Source organism: Symsagittifera roscoffensis, chromosome 9, assembly GCF_963678635.1.
Source record: "Symsagittifera roscoffensis chromosome 9, txSymRosc1.1, whole genome shotgun sequence".
Classification (NCBI taxonomy): Eukaryota; Metazoa; Xenacoelomorpha; order Acoela; family Convolutidae; genus Symsagittifera; species Symsagittifera roscoffensis.
In genome coordinates, this window is record NC_087070.1 from 34,928,154 (window position 1) to 34,943,351 (window position 15,198).

General features: G+C 35.0%; 1 protein-coding gene across 3 annotated transcripts in view; it reads right to left on the reverse strand.

Annotated features, from left to right (window-relative positions):
• The window catches only part of LOC134854921 (carboxypeptidase D-like), a 58,327-nt gene that overhangs the window by 18,374 nt on the left and 24,755 nt on the right, over positions 1 to 15,198 (reverse strand). For all 3 annotated transcript variants that reach the window (XM_063871322.1, XM_063871323.1, XM_063871324.1), the window contains exons 9-17: positions 10,889 to 11,095; positions 9,883 to 9,983; positions 8,115 to 8,312; positions 4,072 to 4,251; positions 3,209 to 3,564; positions 2,594 to 2,766; positions 1,644 to 1,895; positions 1,130 to 1,331; positions 141 to 294 (exon numbers count right to left, since the gene is read on the reverse strand). In XM_063871322.1, coding sequence (XP_063727392.1) covers positions 141 to 294; positions 1,130 to 1,331; positions 1,644 to 1,895; positions 2,594 to 2,766; positions 3,209 to 3,564; positions 4,072 to 4,251; positions 8,115 to 8,312; positions 9,883 to 9,983; positions 10,889 to 11,095 — 1,823 coding nt within the window. The remainder of the gene's footprint in view (positions 1 to 140; positions 295 to 1,129; positions 1,332 to 1,643; positions 1,896 to 2,593; positions 2,767 to 3,208; positions 3,565 to 4,071; positions 4,252 to 8,114; positions 8,313 to 9,882; positions 9,984 to 10,888; positions 11,096 to 15,198) is intronic.

The window sequence follows — 15,198 nt, forward strand, 5'->3', positions numbered from 1 at the left end:
TGATGAATTTAGGTAAAGAACATGATCTACTTTCGCTGAATGCAAATGCAATGTTATTTTCAATTCGGCAGTGCCTTATTTAAATTCATTTTCAGAAGCTGTGGCGAATTTCTTTCCTATTAACTGTCCATTTAACCAACCTGGTTGCAGTTTGTGCCTGTTCATATCATTGGCACCCGGTGATTTCTGACAACTCTCGATCGATTCGGTGGCCGTCTGTTGCGAGGAAACTGAGTCTCTCAACTGGCTGGGGTAGAAGTAGGGCACTATGTGCACCACTGCTCCGGTCAAAAGCTGCAAAACAAATAAGAAAAGAAGTTGAAACTTTTCCGTGGATCCCATTTTGTGAAATAAGCTCACCCGTGATCCCATTTTAAATGTTATATAATTTTTGATAGAACATTTTTTTCTGACACAAAAGTTAAGCTTCGCGATGATTGTTTTCATTATTAGACTTTAAAACTTTGTTGATAAAGTTCGATACTTCAAGCTTTTTATCCTTCTGAGTGTTATCCATTTGGTTTTTCAGCGTTTTCAGTCTACAATTTACTTTAGGGGAAGGTAAGAGAAAAACCCTAAAACACATTCATTGTGATGCTTTATACTTTTTCATACTGAGTGGGGGAGGACTATAACGGAAAACTAACCCAACAGAAAGTTGGAAGAGTCAATGAACGCAAGTAAACAGAATAAAAACTTTCGAATTGAAAAAAAATGCCCTTATAATTCTTTGAATTTTCAGAACAATTCATAATGGCACATTTATGATAAAAATTAACCCAATTTGAGAAAACTGAATCAAACAGTAAATTTTTGATTTCACAGGGAAATCCGAAAATTAAATTCCACTTTTAAAACTTGAAGTCTATCACATTTTTCGTGACCTTTACACCTTTGATATTTGATAGTCGAGTTTGCCTTCCTTTTAACAAAAGAAATGAACTGATATTTAAAAAAATCAAAAGCCGAACCGCAAAAAAAGTGAATTTGAGCCTGAACAAATTTTAAGTTTTTTCCTGAAAAAAAAAAGAAAAGAAAAAATTCATCGCTACCTATATAAGAATCTGAACTACGTTCATCGACTCTTAAAAAAACAAAAAAAAACAAGTAGCCCAAACTTTCAGTATACCTTGCGCACATATGGAACTCCGTTTTCATACTCCATCACCAAGTCCAGAGTGAACTTAGCTAGTGTGTTCACAGACTTCAAGTCTGTCTCAGTGAGTCCCCCAGTTACGGCTATGTGGGGAACATTTGTTGCCTCGTTGGGGGAGGAGGAGGCTGATATCTCCATCACTATTAACTGCAGTCCATTAAGGTCGGAACCAAGGCTAAAATTAACCAATTGTTATAGACTTGTATAAGTATGTAAAGGGCAAATAGCCAATACTGTACATAAATTTTGGTCGGCACAAAAAGCGACCTAATTTAATGCTTTCGTTAGGATTACTTGTTATGGTCTAATGATATTTAAAAAGTTTAGCTTTTATTAATTCCATTTCCTTTTTGTTATGGTCTAATGATATTTAAAAAGTTTAGCTTTTATTAATTCCATTTCCTAGTTTCCTACAGAAATTTTCAAAAGCCAAATCTCCTTCTTAAAAATAAAAATATAGGGTTTGGTCTCAATCTGCTAAACTAACTATTTCATATTGATGGTTTCCGGAAACACGATAGCCAGAGCTTTGAAGAAACCAATCACATCTTCATAAGACACCATTTCGATTTCTATTTCTTCAGCACTCATGGCACCATGCAACTTCTCCACCCACGGATTCTTTTTAGCCTCACTTTTCGCCACTGTTTCCAGTACAAAGTCCACTCGTTGTGCGTTGTATATTCCTTCTGCATGATTTGGTTCCGATACGAACACTCGCTTGGCGTAAGGAACGAATCTAGAAAAGCAAATTAACATTATAGTGCTCTGGTAAGTAATGACTCAATCTTCATTGCACCCGTCGAATCACAATCCATAATGGAATGTAAACATTTCTTGTAACTTATCGCGCCTCAAGTTTCTAGTATCAACTGGAATCAGTAGACATTTAGGAACTTTAAAAAATGAACAGCTCAAAAAAAGGAACTTTAAAGTGGTCAACGCTTGCTCCGCTAAGCTTTCTTGGTCAGCACGAGAAGTATATTGCTTGAAAACTACCCAATTGTCACTTACAGTGTTGTGCAGATTTTTTTCGAATTCTCGGACGAAAAAAAAAAACAATGCCTCAACTGTCCTTTAGTTTCTGATTCTTTGTCCATTACACAAACTTGCTTCTACTTTCATTCAGACATATATGTTGCGATCAAAAATAAATAAATTAAAGCGTATGAGATTTTGGGGTGTGTTAATCTTTTGATCGAATGTCGATTTTTTCGTCAAATTTTTTTGATCCTATGACGATAGCAGTAAGTTTGTTATGGAGAAAGACTCAAAATCTAAAATTCAATCTTCGATCACGGTTAGAGGGGTCCCAGTGTCATCCGCCTCCTCAAGTTGAAATCTCTCTCCCCACGTAAAAAGGCCCCAGGTTGAATGGTGGGAGCTGGGCCGGGGGCTAATTGAACAAAACTAGGGGTGTGATGTGATCTGTATTACCCTTTGGCAGACACAGTTAAGGTGTAAGTGGTTCCAGGAGCTAGCAGTCTCCAGTACTCTCCCTGGTCTGTGCAGTGCATGTCGTGTCCAATCTCAGCCACTGACACTGTGCAGTTGGACACTGCAGATCCATCTTCCAAATTGGTCACAAAACCAGACACGCCTATGTGTGCCTAAAAAGGGAAGAAGCCTCACAGCATAATTCAATTAAATCTACATAATAATTGCCCCCCCCACCCTTCCAAAAAAAGGGGTCAATTGTTAAGTAGATTAAGTAGGCGAATTTTCGATCAATCAGATCGCAGCAACAAAAGTCAAATTTTAAATGCAACGCTCTAGGGCTCCCAGTCACTTCGGCTCCAGTCATTTCTGCCCCAAAAACAGTCAATTCCTGGGTTTTTGGGGCGGAAAAGTCTGGGACGGAAATGACTGGTCGCGCGCTCTAGTGCTTAATTACTGCTTTTTTTATAGGGGTGGCAATTCTTTAGTAGATACCAAATGGAGGGCGATTGTTAAGTAGATCCATTCAATTTAGAGTCTAATCTAAATTCTCCATTTTGCTTCAATGATTATAGATCAAAATAATTATATAATGAGGGGTCGTCTGCTCCTAACCATCTTGAGAAAAGTGACCAGTGACTCTCTGTTATCGTTCCAGTGTAGCGGCAACTCAACAGCCGGTGGGACCTTCTCACACGACACTTCAATACTGAACTCGAGACAGTTACTGTAGTTATAATTCACATCCTGCATTCCCCCTTCAAACGGATACCAGTCCCCACCCGAAAGATAACCCCCAGGGAACTTTTCTTGGGGCCACTCCTTCGGACAAGGGTATCCACCCTTCATCCCCGGATTCGTTTCCACGTAATTATGGGATATATATCGGAACACATCAATGTCCTCAACAATGGTGTTCTTGGCGTGATCGTAAGGGTAGCAGACGACTTTGGTCCCACCGTGGTAGGCGACTAGAAACGAAAACACTTACATATTCATTTTAAACTTAAACCATAGCCAACAGACAGTTAAAACAATTCAATGAACGCGAGGAAACAGAAAAATACTGATTTATTTTCAGATAATGAGAAAAAACTTTATTTCTTTTAGAAAAAACTGCAGCATTCGAACTTCAAAGACAATCAGATGGCTTTTAAGCTCTTTAAATTTCAACAATAATTTATGATTGACACGCTTTTGGTAAAATAAACATAAATTGAGAAAATAAGATCAATAAGTAAAACTTTTAATTCGCTGGGAAATCTGAAAATTAAATTCCACTTTCGAAATTAGAAGCCGATCACGTTTTTCGTGACCTTTACACTTTAGCAGTTTGATAGTGGAGTTTGCCTTCCTCTCATGCCTCCAATATTGGTCAGTTCATTGTAAAATAGACGCATATATGTCAACAAATCTTTAAGTACTTTGTATATTTGTTATCAATTGTTAATATTGGATAAATAAATAACTAGTCATACTGGAAAGAATGAATGGGACATTGTGCATCCATTGAATGATATTCCTCGTTTCCGGCTGCAGTTTCAACAGTGACTGGGGGGTCCCGTCGTAGAGGAAGTTGCGGTTCAAGTCACTCCTGTTACCATTCTCCCTCCCCGTAGACCACACTAGCTTCGAAGGCTGATTGGTCAGATCGTACTCTGGAATGGAGGAACGGTGTCGCTCTTTGCATACAACAGCAAAAAATAGGGTGAGCCACCGTTTTTTTTTTCTAATTTTTTTTCAAAACTTTTTTAATGTTCTAAATCAATAACATCAAAAGCAGTCGGTAAACGATTCGAAAACGGTTCCTCTAGTGCCCAACCTTCTCTCAGCCTGAATGTTTATTCTACAACTTAGGATGTCGATTTTGTTTGTTCCCACCATTGAAAATGGGGAGGTGCTTTGTTTTCTGAAGTGTTTTAATTTTTTTTGTTCCGACAATTTGAAAAATGGTGAGATCTTTGTATACGGGTGTGTTTTAGTTTCTTTAGTTTTCCAAACAAACTCAAGTATCACAAGCAATCACCAGTATGGGTCAAATGATATATCAGATTAAAGCCCTTTCAGTCGTGATTTGAACGACATTAAGACATTTTCAAAAGACTGTCTCAGTATCGAGAAAACCGGGTTTAAAAATTTTGATTTCTGGTCTAATTTCGAGCAAATAAAGCAAGAGATCAGGCTTACATTAGCTTATTTATGCTTCATTTAAGCCGTGAAAATTACTATTGTGGTTGAATTTTAACAACCGAAACTGAAAATATTACATTAATTATTTTTAGTATTTCATGACATTTTAATTTACAAAAAGGACACTGCCTCGAAACTGCACTTCGTAAACGAACAAATAACAGCGGAAAGAAGCATTAAACAGAGGCAAAGCTGCGCTTCGCAAACATTAGCGATAACACGACAAAAAAGTAGCTTATAAAAACAAATAAGAGAAATTAGAAATATGCCTCGAATAGGTAAAACTTTGTTACGTATCGGAATCGAACCTGCGACCTCGAGAACAATTTATCATTGGCAATTTTTCGATAAAATTAACCCAATTTGAGAAATTTGAATCAATAGGTAAAACTTTATTTCACTCGTAAATTCGATTATATTCCGCTTTGGAAACTAAAATTTGATCATGTTTTCCATGAAGTTTACATTTTCGCTGTTCGACGGTGGAGTTGCCTTTCTTTTAACAAAGGAAATGAACTGAATTGAAAAAGAAAAAAATCAAACCGCGAAAAGTTAAATTTGAGCCTGAACAAATTTAAAGACTTTTACCGGAAAAAATATTAATCGCGATCAAAAAACAGCGGAAAGTAGCATTACGCAGAGGCAAAGCTGCGCTTCGCAAACATAAGCGATAACACGACAAAAAGCAGCTTATAAAAAGAAATAAGAGAAATATGAAATATGCCTCGAATTAGTAAAACTTTGTTACGTATCGGAATCGAACCAGCGGACTCACGATTTGGAGTCCCACGCCCTGCCCTCTCGGCCAGGAATGCTTAACAATTGGCAAAACTAGTCATAAACAAAGCAGTTACATATGCTAATAAATTTCCAGTGCAATTCAGCAAAAGTGGCGCCAAATACAAATAGACACAATTTTTCAAGTAATCATTTGGAAAATAACAAACTGAAGGCATACACACCACCTTTGCAAGTAATAAATTGGAAAGCATAAAGCCACATTATGTATAAAACATGCATTTCAAAAAATTGCCACTTATATCGACTTTAAAAAAATTTTGAAATCGAGTTTTTATGATTGTTATGTTGTTTGAAATAAATAGTTTTTTTTAGGTTCATTTGATGAATCAAAAATGCATCAACTGTGTTAACTTATTACTAAGTCAAAGCACATGCTATCAAAAAGCCGTAAAGGTGCCACCAAAGCTGGAGCCAATATTTGCGACTTAGGTTAGAAAAAAACGATAGTCATACTATTATATTACGCTCACCTAAGTTAACTAGAGTAAAAAAATGCAAGAGCTCCGAAACAAAATGGGTAGAAACCAAGCTTAGAAAATGAAAAAAACTCACTGACTATGCGAATCGATCCACTGACCTCCAAATTCTGAGTTCCTCGTCTATATCTTACACAAAAACTGCTACTGACAAAAAATTACAGGCGTTGAACTATGAGAGGCAAAAAAAAAACACCGCGCGTTGTAGAGTTCTACACAGAGGCGAAATTGCACTTCGCATACACAAGCAAAAATATGACCGATAACGCAACTGGGAAATTTTCTTAAGTGACACACGCAAATTATGACGCATTAACTGTACCAGTCAATTGAAAAAAGAATTTACCAACTAACATGCATCAGTTTATTGAGCAGTCCATGGAGCAGTAAGAACATGAAAAAATTAAAGTTAATAAAAATGAAATGATTTTTTTTAATTTGAGATTGTTTAGGAAAATCATCCCCCACACGCCATATTAAGTACAAAGTGATAAATGTCGCGCCTAGTAACAAATCAAGTATGACAGGCAAAAAAGCTTCCTTCAACCAATTTGGAACGATTTCTATGACGGATTAAATCTCCGCTTACGCGTTAATAGCGCGAAATATATCGCACGTTAATTGTCCCAAATTGGCCAAAGTGGCAATTTTTATACCACCATAACTTTACAAAAAAAGAGCACAGGTAAAATATCTGATCAATTTTAAGCTCAGGACAAAAATACTTGAATGATAAAAAAATCTTGTCAAAAATTGCTAGTTAAGAAGTCGAAATTTGTCTGAAGAAAAAAAACACTCCGAGCACAAATACTCCGTTAGTTAACAAAAGTCGGATCAATAATAGTCTGTTAAAACAAAATGGGTAGAAACCAAGCTTTAAAGATGAAAAAAATTCACTGACTACGCGAATCGATCCACGGACCTCCAAATTCCGAGTTTTTCGTCTATATCTTACACAAAAACCACTACCGCCAAAAAATCACAGGCGTTGAACTATGGGAGAGGCAAAAAAAAACACCACGCGTTGTAGAGTTTTACACAGAGGCGAAATTGCACTTCGCATACACAAGCAAAAATATGACCGATAACGCAACTGGGAAATTTTCTTAAGTGACACACGCAAATTATGACGCATTAACTGTACCAGTCAATTGAAAAAAAAGTTACCAACTAACATGCATCAGTTTATTGAGCAGTCCATGGAGCAGTAAGAACATGAAAAAACTACTTTTAATAAAAATGAAATGAATTTTTTTTTAATTTGAGATTGTCTAGGAAAATCATCCCCCACACGCCATATTAAGTACATAGTGATAAATTTCGCGCCTAGTAACAAATCAAGTATGACAGGCAAATAAGCTTCCTTCAACAAATTTGGAACGATTTCTATGACGGATTAAATCTCCGCTTACGCGTTAATAGCGCGAAATATATCGCACGTTAATTGTCCCCAATTGGCCAAAGTGGCAATTTTTATACCACCATAACTTTACAAAAAATGAGCACAGGTAAAATATCTGATCAATTTTAAGCTCAGGACAAAAATACTTGAATGATAAAAAAAAATCTTGTCAAAAATTGCTAGTTAAGAAGTCGAAATTTGTCTGAAGTACTTCGTTACTTAACGAAAGTCGGAACAATAATAGTCTGTTTTAAAATCCTTAGCATTGACTGTAATTAATATCTGGTAATTGATTAAAATGAACACTTTCAAAATGAACACATTTCATCGCAACAATATTTGCGTCGCAACAATATTTGTGACTTAGGTTGGAAAAAAAAGATAGTTCATACTATAACACAAGCATTGCTTGCGTAAACACACACCATCAATAAAATGGGTTAATGCTCTACAGCTGATCTGATGAGCTTGCTTCTGATAAATGCCTACTTTAAATATGATGTATTGAATACAAAAGCAAAACTTTTTTTCTTGAATGCTTTCGAATAAAAACTAACTTCAATCAAGCACACAATTTTAACGAGACTGAATAAGCAGAACACCAAAAAAATACGATACGCATAAACATCAACTTGCCCGAAGTTGAACTAACTTAGCGTCGTGAGGGTCTTCAATCTTCCGTCTGGATTAGCAGAAAGTAGAAAATGTATCCTCGTGTTATCCACCAGCCACGTCACCTCTCTATTTGTGCCATAATTCGCTAAAATATACTCTGCAAAGGTGGCCAACACTTCCAGCCCTACCAATTCATTGCCGTGGAGACTTGAGATGAGCTTCATTTCCGGTTCCCCTGAAACAGATAAAATTCGGTAAAACATCGGAAACACTGTAATTGTTCGACCATTAGAAACTTTGTATTCGGGTCTTTTACTTATTTTTTGTTTTTGTTATCCACGTAAAATCCTATTACCACAAATAATCATCGGAATGGGTCGAGTGATATATCATATTAAAGCCCTTTACGTCGTGAATCGAACGACATTTAAAAATTTTGAAAAAAAATCTCGAGAAACACTAGTTTGAAATTTTTGATTTTTCTCTCAAATTCAAGCTAATCAGTGAAGCTTAAGCCGTGAAATTTTAGTTTTACTTGGGCAAAGCTAGTTGCTGGATTTTTTCAGCGCCAATTTGGTAATCAAAAACTTCAAAATTCAAAAAAACTTCACCCTAAGTTCTATTTTTTCGTTCAGATCTTTTCATCACATCTCACAGAAAAAAAAACGACAATGTGAAATAAAAAAATTGTATATTTTATGACTATGGTCGGAAAACTCTGTGTTAATTGCAGAGTAACCGGCTATCTTTGTTGCTAATTGGAAAATTTTCAAAAGATGCAATACTAAGTAAATATTGGACGTATTTATTTAGGCATATGTAAAAAAGCTAATATGATCATTTTGAAGGAGTGACAAATCATTAATTACGATGAAATCAAAAAAGTTCTACGAAATTTTGATATATCACACAATAAATTACTTTAATCGCCAAAAACCAAAAAATTAATAATATATCAATTTAATTCGTTGAAAATGTAAGTAATAACTTTCATGGTTTTAAAATTGAGAGCAAAAAAAGACAAAAACTAAAATCTGTATCTAACTAAAACGCAAGGAAACAGAAAAAAGACTGACATTTTTTTTAAATTTTAACTTTCAAACTTCAAAAAAGTATAGATGGCTGCTTAAAGCTCTTTGAATTTTCAAAACAATTTAACATTCTATAAAATTAAATCAATTTGAAAAAATGGATCAATAGGTAAAGCTTTTATTCCGCTACAAAATCTGCAATTTGAATTCCTCTGTCGAAATTAGAAGTCGATCAGGTTTTTTGTGACCTTTACACTTTCGCTGATCGAAAGTGGAGTTTGCTTTCCTCTTAACAATGGAAATTAACTGAACTTGAACAGAAATCAAAAGTCAAACGTTGAAAAATCAAATTTGAGCCCAAACCAACTTCAAAGATTTTCTTCAGAAAAAAAATTATCACGACTTATATAAAAGTCTTCACGATCATTTATCGACTCTTAAAAAACAAGACTTCCTTTCTGCTCTTATTTGGTTTGCTTGAAATATACTGAAATTCAATTTCAAGAGAGTTTTAATTACTCAATACTCCTTCAAAGGAAAACCATTAACGAATAAGAATCAAATTTCGTCTGTTTCTAGTCAATTCATTCGAACTCTCGCAGTATAAACAATTTGAGATGAAGTAAAAACAAAGGGAAACATGATAACGGACACAATTTTAAGGTAAAACGAGCTAAGAAACATTGGTTACGCTCCGCATAAATTGTCAATTTGAATTAGAATACTTAGAAAACAGAGTGTAATTTTTTGGATGCTTCCTTTGAAGTTTCCTACCTTTTTCATGCAAAGATGGATTGTCAGAAATGACCAGCACGTTCATTTCGTGTTTTTTGAATGACTTGCCAATGCTGTAGATAAATGTCAACTCTGGGTATCTAAAATCAGAAACGGTAATCATTTCGGCTCTTCCCCCTCCCCCCCCCCCCCCCCCCCCAACCGCACATATGCATCAATATAACCTGTAACGAGTGGTCTTACAAGGTTAAGTATCAACACCAAATATGTTTGTCACAGCCTATTTAGTCCGCATACCAATTTTTGTAACAATCCGATAATGTGAACAAAATTTTACTTGTAAAATTTCGCTGGTGGGGGGATGAAAAATTTGAGAAATCAAATGACCTCCACAAATTCCAACAACTGAAGAAAAAACAAAAAAAAACAAAATTGGTTCGCAATATATAACTGCACTTGCTTCAATTTATTCATCTTTATACTGACAAAAACTGAAACGATTTCAATTAATTTAACTGTTGTCAAGTATCATCACGTGCACTCATTTCTACCGCTAGAATAAAAGAACCAATTATAAGCAGGGGCGGATCTGGGTCCAAAGCGAGGGGGGCTTATAGTCAAAAAAAATTTTGATCTTTTTTTTAAGTTGATCAAATTGAAAATCACAATTTGACACTATTTTCTGCGCCGCAGGTGAATTTTGGAGAAAATAGGCCAAAAAAACGTTTTTAGGAATTTTTTGGATATTTCACCAAGAAATTGCGCTTTTCGGCGCGACCCCCTCAAAATTAGTATATATTGGCGCCGAACGCGCCTGTAGCAAAATTTTAGGGTCAATAAGCCAGAAATGGATATATCAAAAAGTACAAAGGTGGACCCTTTGGGTCGACAGGGGGTCGAAACCCTGCTGAGGGGGAAGGCGTTCGCCGAACTCTCCCCCACTATAACCGCTATTGATTCTAAGCATGGTTTGAGTGAAATGAATTTTCTTGTGAACACAATCAATTTGAAGTTAAAAAGATTAAATAGATTATATCTAACTCACTTTTCGTGCAATTTCTCAATGAAGCTATCCGGATCCATCGATGCCCTGTATTCACCTGGCTGTTCCACTGCCAACGACAGTTCACTAAGCCGAAAGTATTCTTTGTCTCTGTACTGTAACTGCTTGTCCGAGGGATACAAGTAGAAGTTTTGAACTGTTTGCTTATTGGCATCTACTTTTATCTGTACTTCTGGGCTATTCAGGTACCTCGAAACAAAGTAGAGTCTCCACACATGTTCAAAAAAAAGAGACATTTCTTTGTCAGTTTCAACAATGAAACCGAAGATAAAAGAGTCTTTAAAATAAATACACTACAGAACAAAATAAACAGCTAGACTGTTCTGCCTTTTTAAAAGCTTATTCAATTCCTCATTTTTTGAAGACTCTCAAAATCCAAGCAAAATACGGCTCTAAACTACGAGGCCAAATTGTAAATTTCAAAGGCGCGCAGAATTGTCTTTGCATAACTGCGGAATCTGGAGACAAGCCAATTTGTGAGTGGAATCCACTTTCAAATTGTTGCGGAATTCACGACCAAATACCTTGTAATGTAAATTTTGTTAGCAAATCGGTTATTTGAGAAACTTCTTTCTCCATTGGAGAGTTTATTGCAGATGGAAAAGTTGGCATGTTCAGACGCTTGAACTCTTATCGATATTTTCAATGAATGTAGTTGAATCCACTGACTCCGAAAAGACATTTGAAAAAAAGGGGTTTTACTTTGTCTAATCTGGAACTTGGATTTAAGTTTGTCCACTTGGATAGTTGTTTAAATTTACCCTCAAGGCAGTTCGGAAGGAAAACAGCGACAGAAGCAATTGTGACAAAATGATGTCAAAATTTCTTTTTTAAAGCTTTTCTGGAGGTTTTTTGTTGTTTACTGTTAAGTTAAAAAGTGGAAGCTGAATTGTTCAATGAGCAACTAAAAGTATTCAATATACAAAGGCAAAAATGCACCTCGTACATACAAGCAAAAACGCCATGAAATATCTTAGGGTCAAAAACTAGAAACAAAAAAATGAAATTTGAAAAACAAATGACCTTTTCCTCTTGACTGCACTACACAATTGTGCCACTGATGCTTTAGAGACAGTTGAATACGAGTAATAAACGCAAGGAAACAGAGAGAAATGCCAACTCGTTTTTCGAAAAAAAAAAATCTCAGTATTCGAGTTTCAGAGAAAAAAATAGACGCAATTCAAGAATTGTCTATGATTGGCATTTTTCCTTCAAGATATCCCATTTAGAGAAAACTGGACCAAGTGGTAATATTTTTTACTCCGCTGGAAATTCAGAGATTTTAAGTCAATTTTTAAAATTAGAAGTCGATCACGTTTTTCGCGACCTTTACATTTTTGCTGTTCGATAAAGCAGTCTGCCTTAATTTTTGCCTTTTAACAAAATAAGTGTACTGAATCAAAAAATCGAAATTCAAACCGCGATAAATCGAAACTAGCGAAAAACATAACTCAGGTGCTTCGAATTTTTAACAACTCACAAAAAAACCGCATATATTGGAAACAAGATCTGCAGCTTTTTAGTGTACTCTGACAGCACCCAATTACAGGGTTAATAATTTCAAATTTTATAAACTTTTTTAAATTGCAATTTTGAAAAACCAGAAAAATGTTAATTTGGAAATTTTATAGGACCTCTGGAGAAATTTGGTGGCCACAATCCCAACCACTGAGAGTAACCTGAGAGTACCCTACTATAGGGTTGGGAATTTCAAATTAGTGTACTCTGACAGCATCCAGTTACAAGGTTGGTAATTTCAAATTTTGAAATTTTTTTAATTGCAATTTTCGAAAAATCATAAAAGCGTCATCTCAAAAATTTAAAGGGCCTCTGGAGAAAACTGGAGGCCACATTTGCAATCACTGAAAGTAACCTGAGAGCACCCTACAGTAGGGTTAGGAATTTCAAATTTCGTGAAATTTTTTTAAACTTAAGTTTCCCGAAAAAAATTGAAAAAATGATAAAAAAACGTCAGATCTCGAAATATAAAATGTTTTGAGCATTCTTATTTAGATGCAAGAATTGCGACGCCTGGTTGTACGCTGACAATAAAGTTGTCTCTTCATCAAATTAAGAGTTTCAAATTTTGTGAATTTTTTTGTAAGTTCTTTTGAAATTTTTGAAAAATCGAAAAAAAACGTCACATCTCGGAAACTAAAAGCATTTAAGCAGTCGCATTCGGACGCAACATTTGCAAATCCTGAGAGTACCCTCACAGTACCCAACGAAATGGCTGAAAATTCATATTACCTGAAACTTTTTAAATTTACGTTTTCCGGAAATTTTCTAATAAAAACACTAAAAACGTCATTACTCGAAAATTACAATAAATGAGTAGTCATATTTGGATGCCGATTTAAAACTCCTGAGAGTATCCTGGAAGCACCCTAGTTAGGATTTTTCTAATTTTGCGAAATTTTAAAACAAAGATCAACTGAAAATTTTGAAAAAAAATCATGAAAAAACCTCATATCTCGAAAACTACAAGGATTTGAGCACTCACACTAAAAGGCAAGTTTTAAACCCAATCCCTTAGAGTACCCTGACAGCACTCAACTACAAGGTTAGGAATATCAAATTTCGAAAAAGAAAATTAATTTAAATTTTCTGAAAATTTTTTGAAAAAATCACAAAAACGTCATATATCTCGAAGACTACAAGATTTGAGCAGTCATATTCAGAAGAAAGATTCGCAACCCCTTAAAGCACTCTGACAGCACCTAACTACAGGTTAGGAATTTGAAAAATTGAAGAAAAACATCACATTATTTTTTGAAAACATCACAAAAAAAAGTAATATCTCGAAAACTAAAAGCATTTAAGCAGTCGCATTCGGACGCAACATTTGCAACTCCTGAGAGTACCCTCACAGTACCCAACGACATGGCTGAAAATTCATATTACCTGAAACTTTTTAAATTTACGTTTTCCGGAAATTTTCTAATAAAAACACTAAAAACGTCATTACTCGAAAATTACAATAATTGAGTAGTCATATTTGGATGCCGATTTAAAACTCCTGAGAGTATCCTGGAAGCACCCAAGTTTGGATTTTTCTAATTTTGCGAAATTTTAAAATAAAGATCAACTGAAAATTTTGAAAAAAAATCATGAAAAAACCTCATATCTCGAAAACTACAAGGATTTGAGCACTCACACTAAAAGGCAAGTTTTAAACCCAACCCCTTAGAGTACCCTGACAGCACTCAACTACAAGGTTAGGAATATCAAATTTCGAAAAAGAAAATTAACTTAAATTTTCTGAAACTTTTTTGAAAAAATCACAAAAACGTCATATATCTCGAAGACTACAAGATTTGAGCAGTCATATTTAGAAGAAAGATTCGCAACCCCTTAAAGCACTCTGACAGCACCTAACTACAGGTTAGGAATTTGAAAAATTGAAGAAAAACATCACATTATTTTTTGAAAACATCACAAAAAAAGTAATATCTCGAAAACTAAAAGCATTTAAGCAGTCGCATTCGGACGCAACATTTGCAACTCCTGAGAGTACCCTCACAGTACCCAACGACATGGCTGAAAATTCATATTACCTGAAACTTTTTAAATTTACGTTTTCCGGAAATTTTCTAATAAAAATACTAAAAACGTCATTACTCGAAAATTACAATAATTGAGTAGTCATATTTGAATGCCGATTTAAAACTCCTGAGAGTATCCTGGAAGCACCCAAGTTTGGATTTTTCTAATTTTGCGAAATTTTAAAATAAAGATCAACTGAAAATTTTGAAAAAAAATCATGAAAAAACCTCATATCTCGAAAACTACAAGGATTTGAGCACTCACACTAAAAGGCAAGTTTTAAACCCAACCCCTTAGAGTACCCTGACAGCACTCAACTACAAGGTTAGGAATATCAAATTTCGAAAAAGAAAATTAACTTAAATTTTCTGAAACTTTTTTGAAAAAATCACAAAAACGTCATATATCTCGAAGACTACAAGATTTGAGCAGTCATATTTAGAAGAAAGATTCGCAACCCCTTAAAGCACTCTGACAGCACCTAACTACAGGTTAGGAATTTGAAAAATTGAAGAAAAACATCACATTATTTTTTGAAAACATCACAAAAAAAGTAATATCTCGAAAACTAAAAGCATTTAAGCAGTCGCATTCGGACGCAACATTTGCAACTCCTGAGAGTACCCTCACAGTACCCAACGACATGGCTGAAAATTCATATTACCTGAAACTTTTTAAATTTACGTTTTCCGGAAATTTTCTAATAAAAATACTAAAAACGTCATTACTCGAAAATTACAATAATT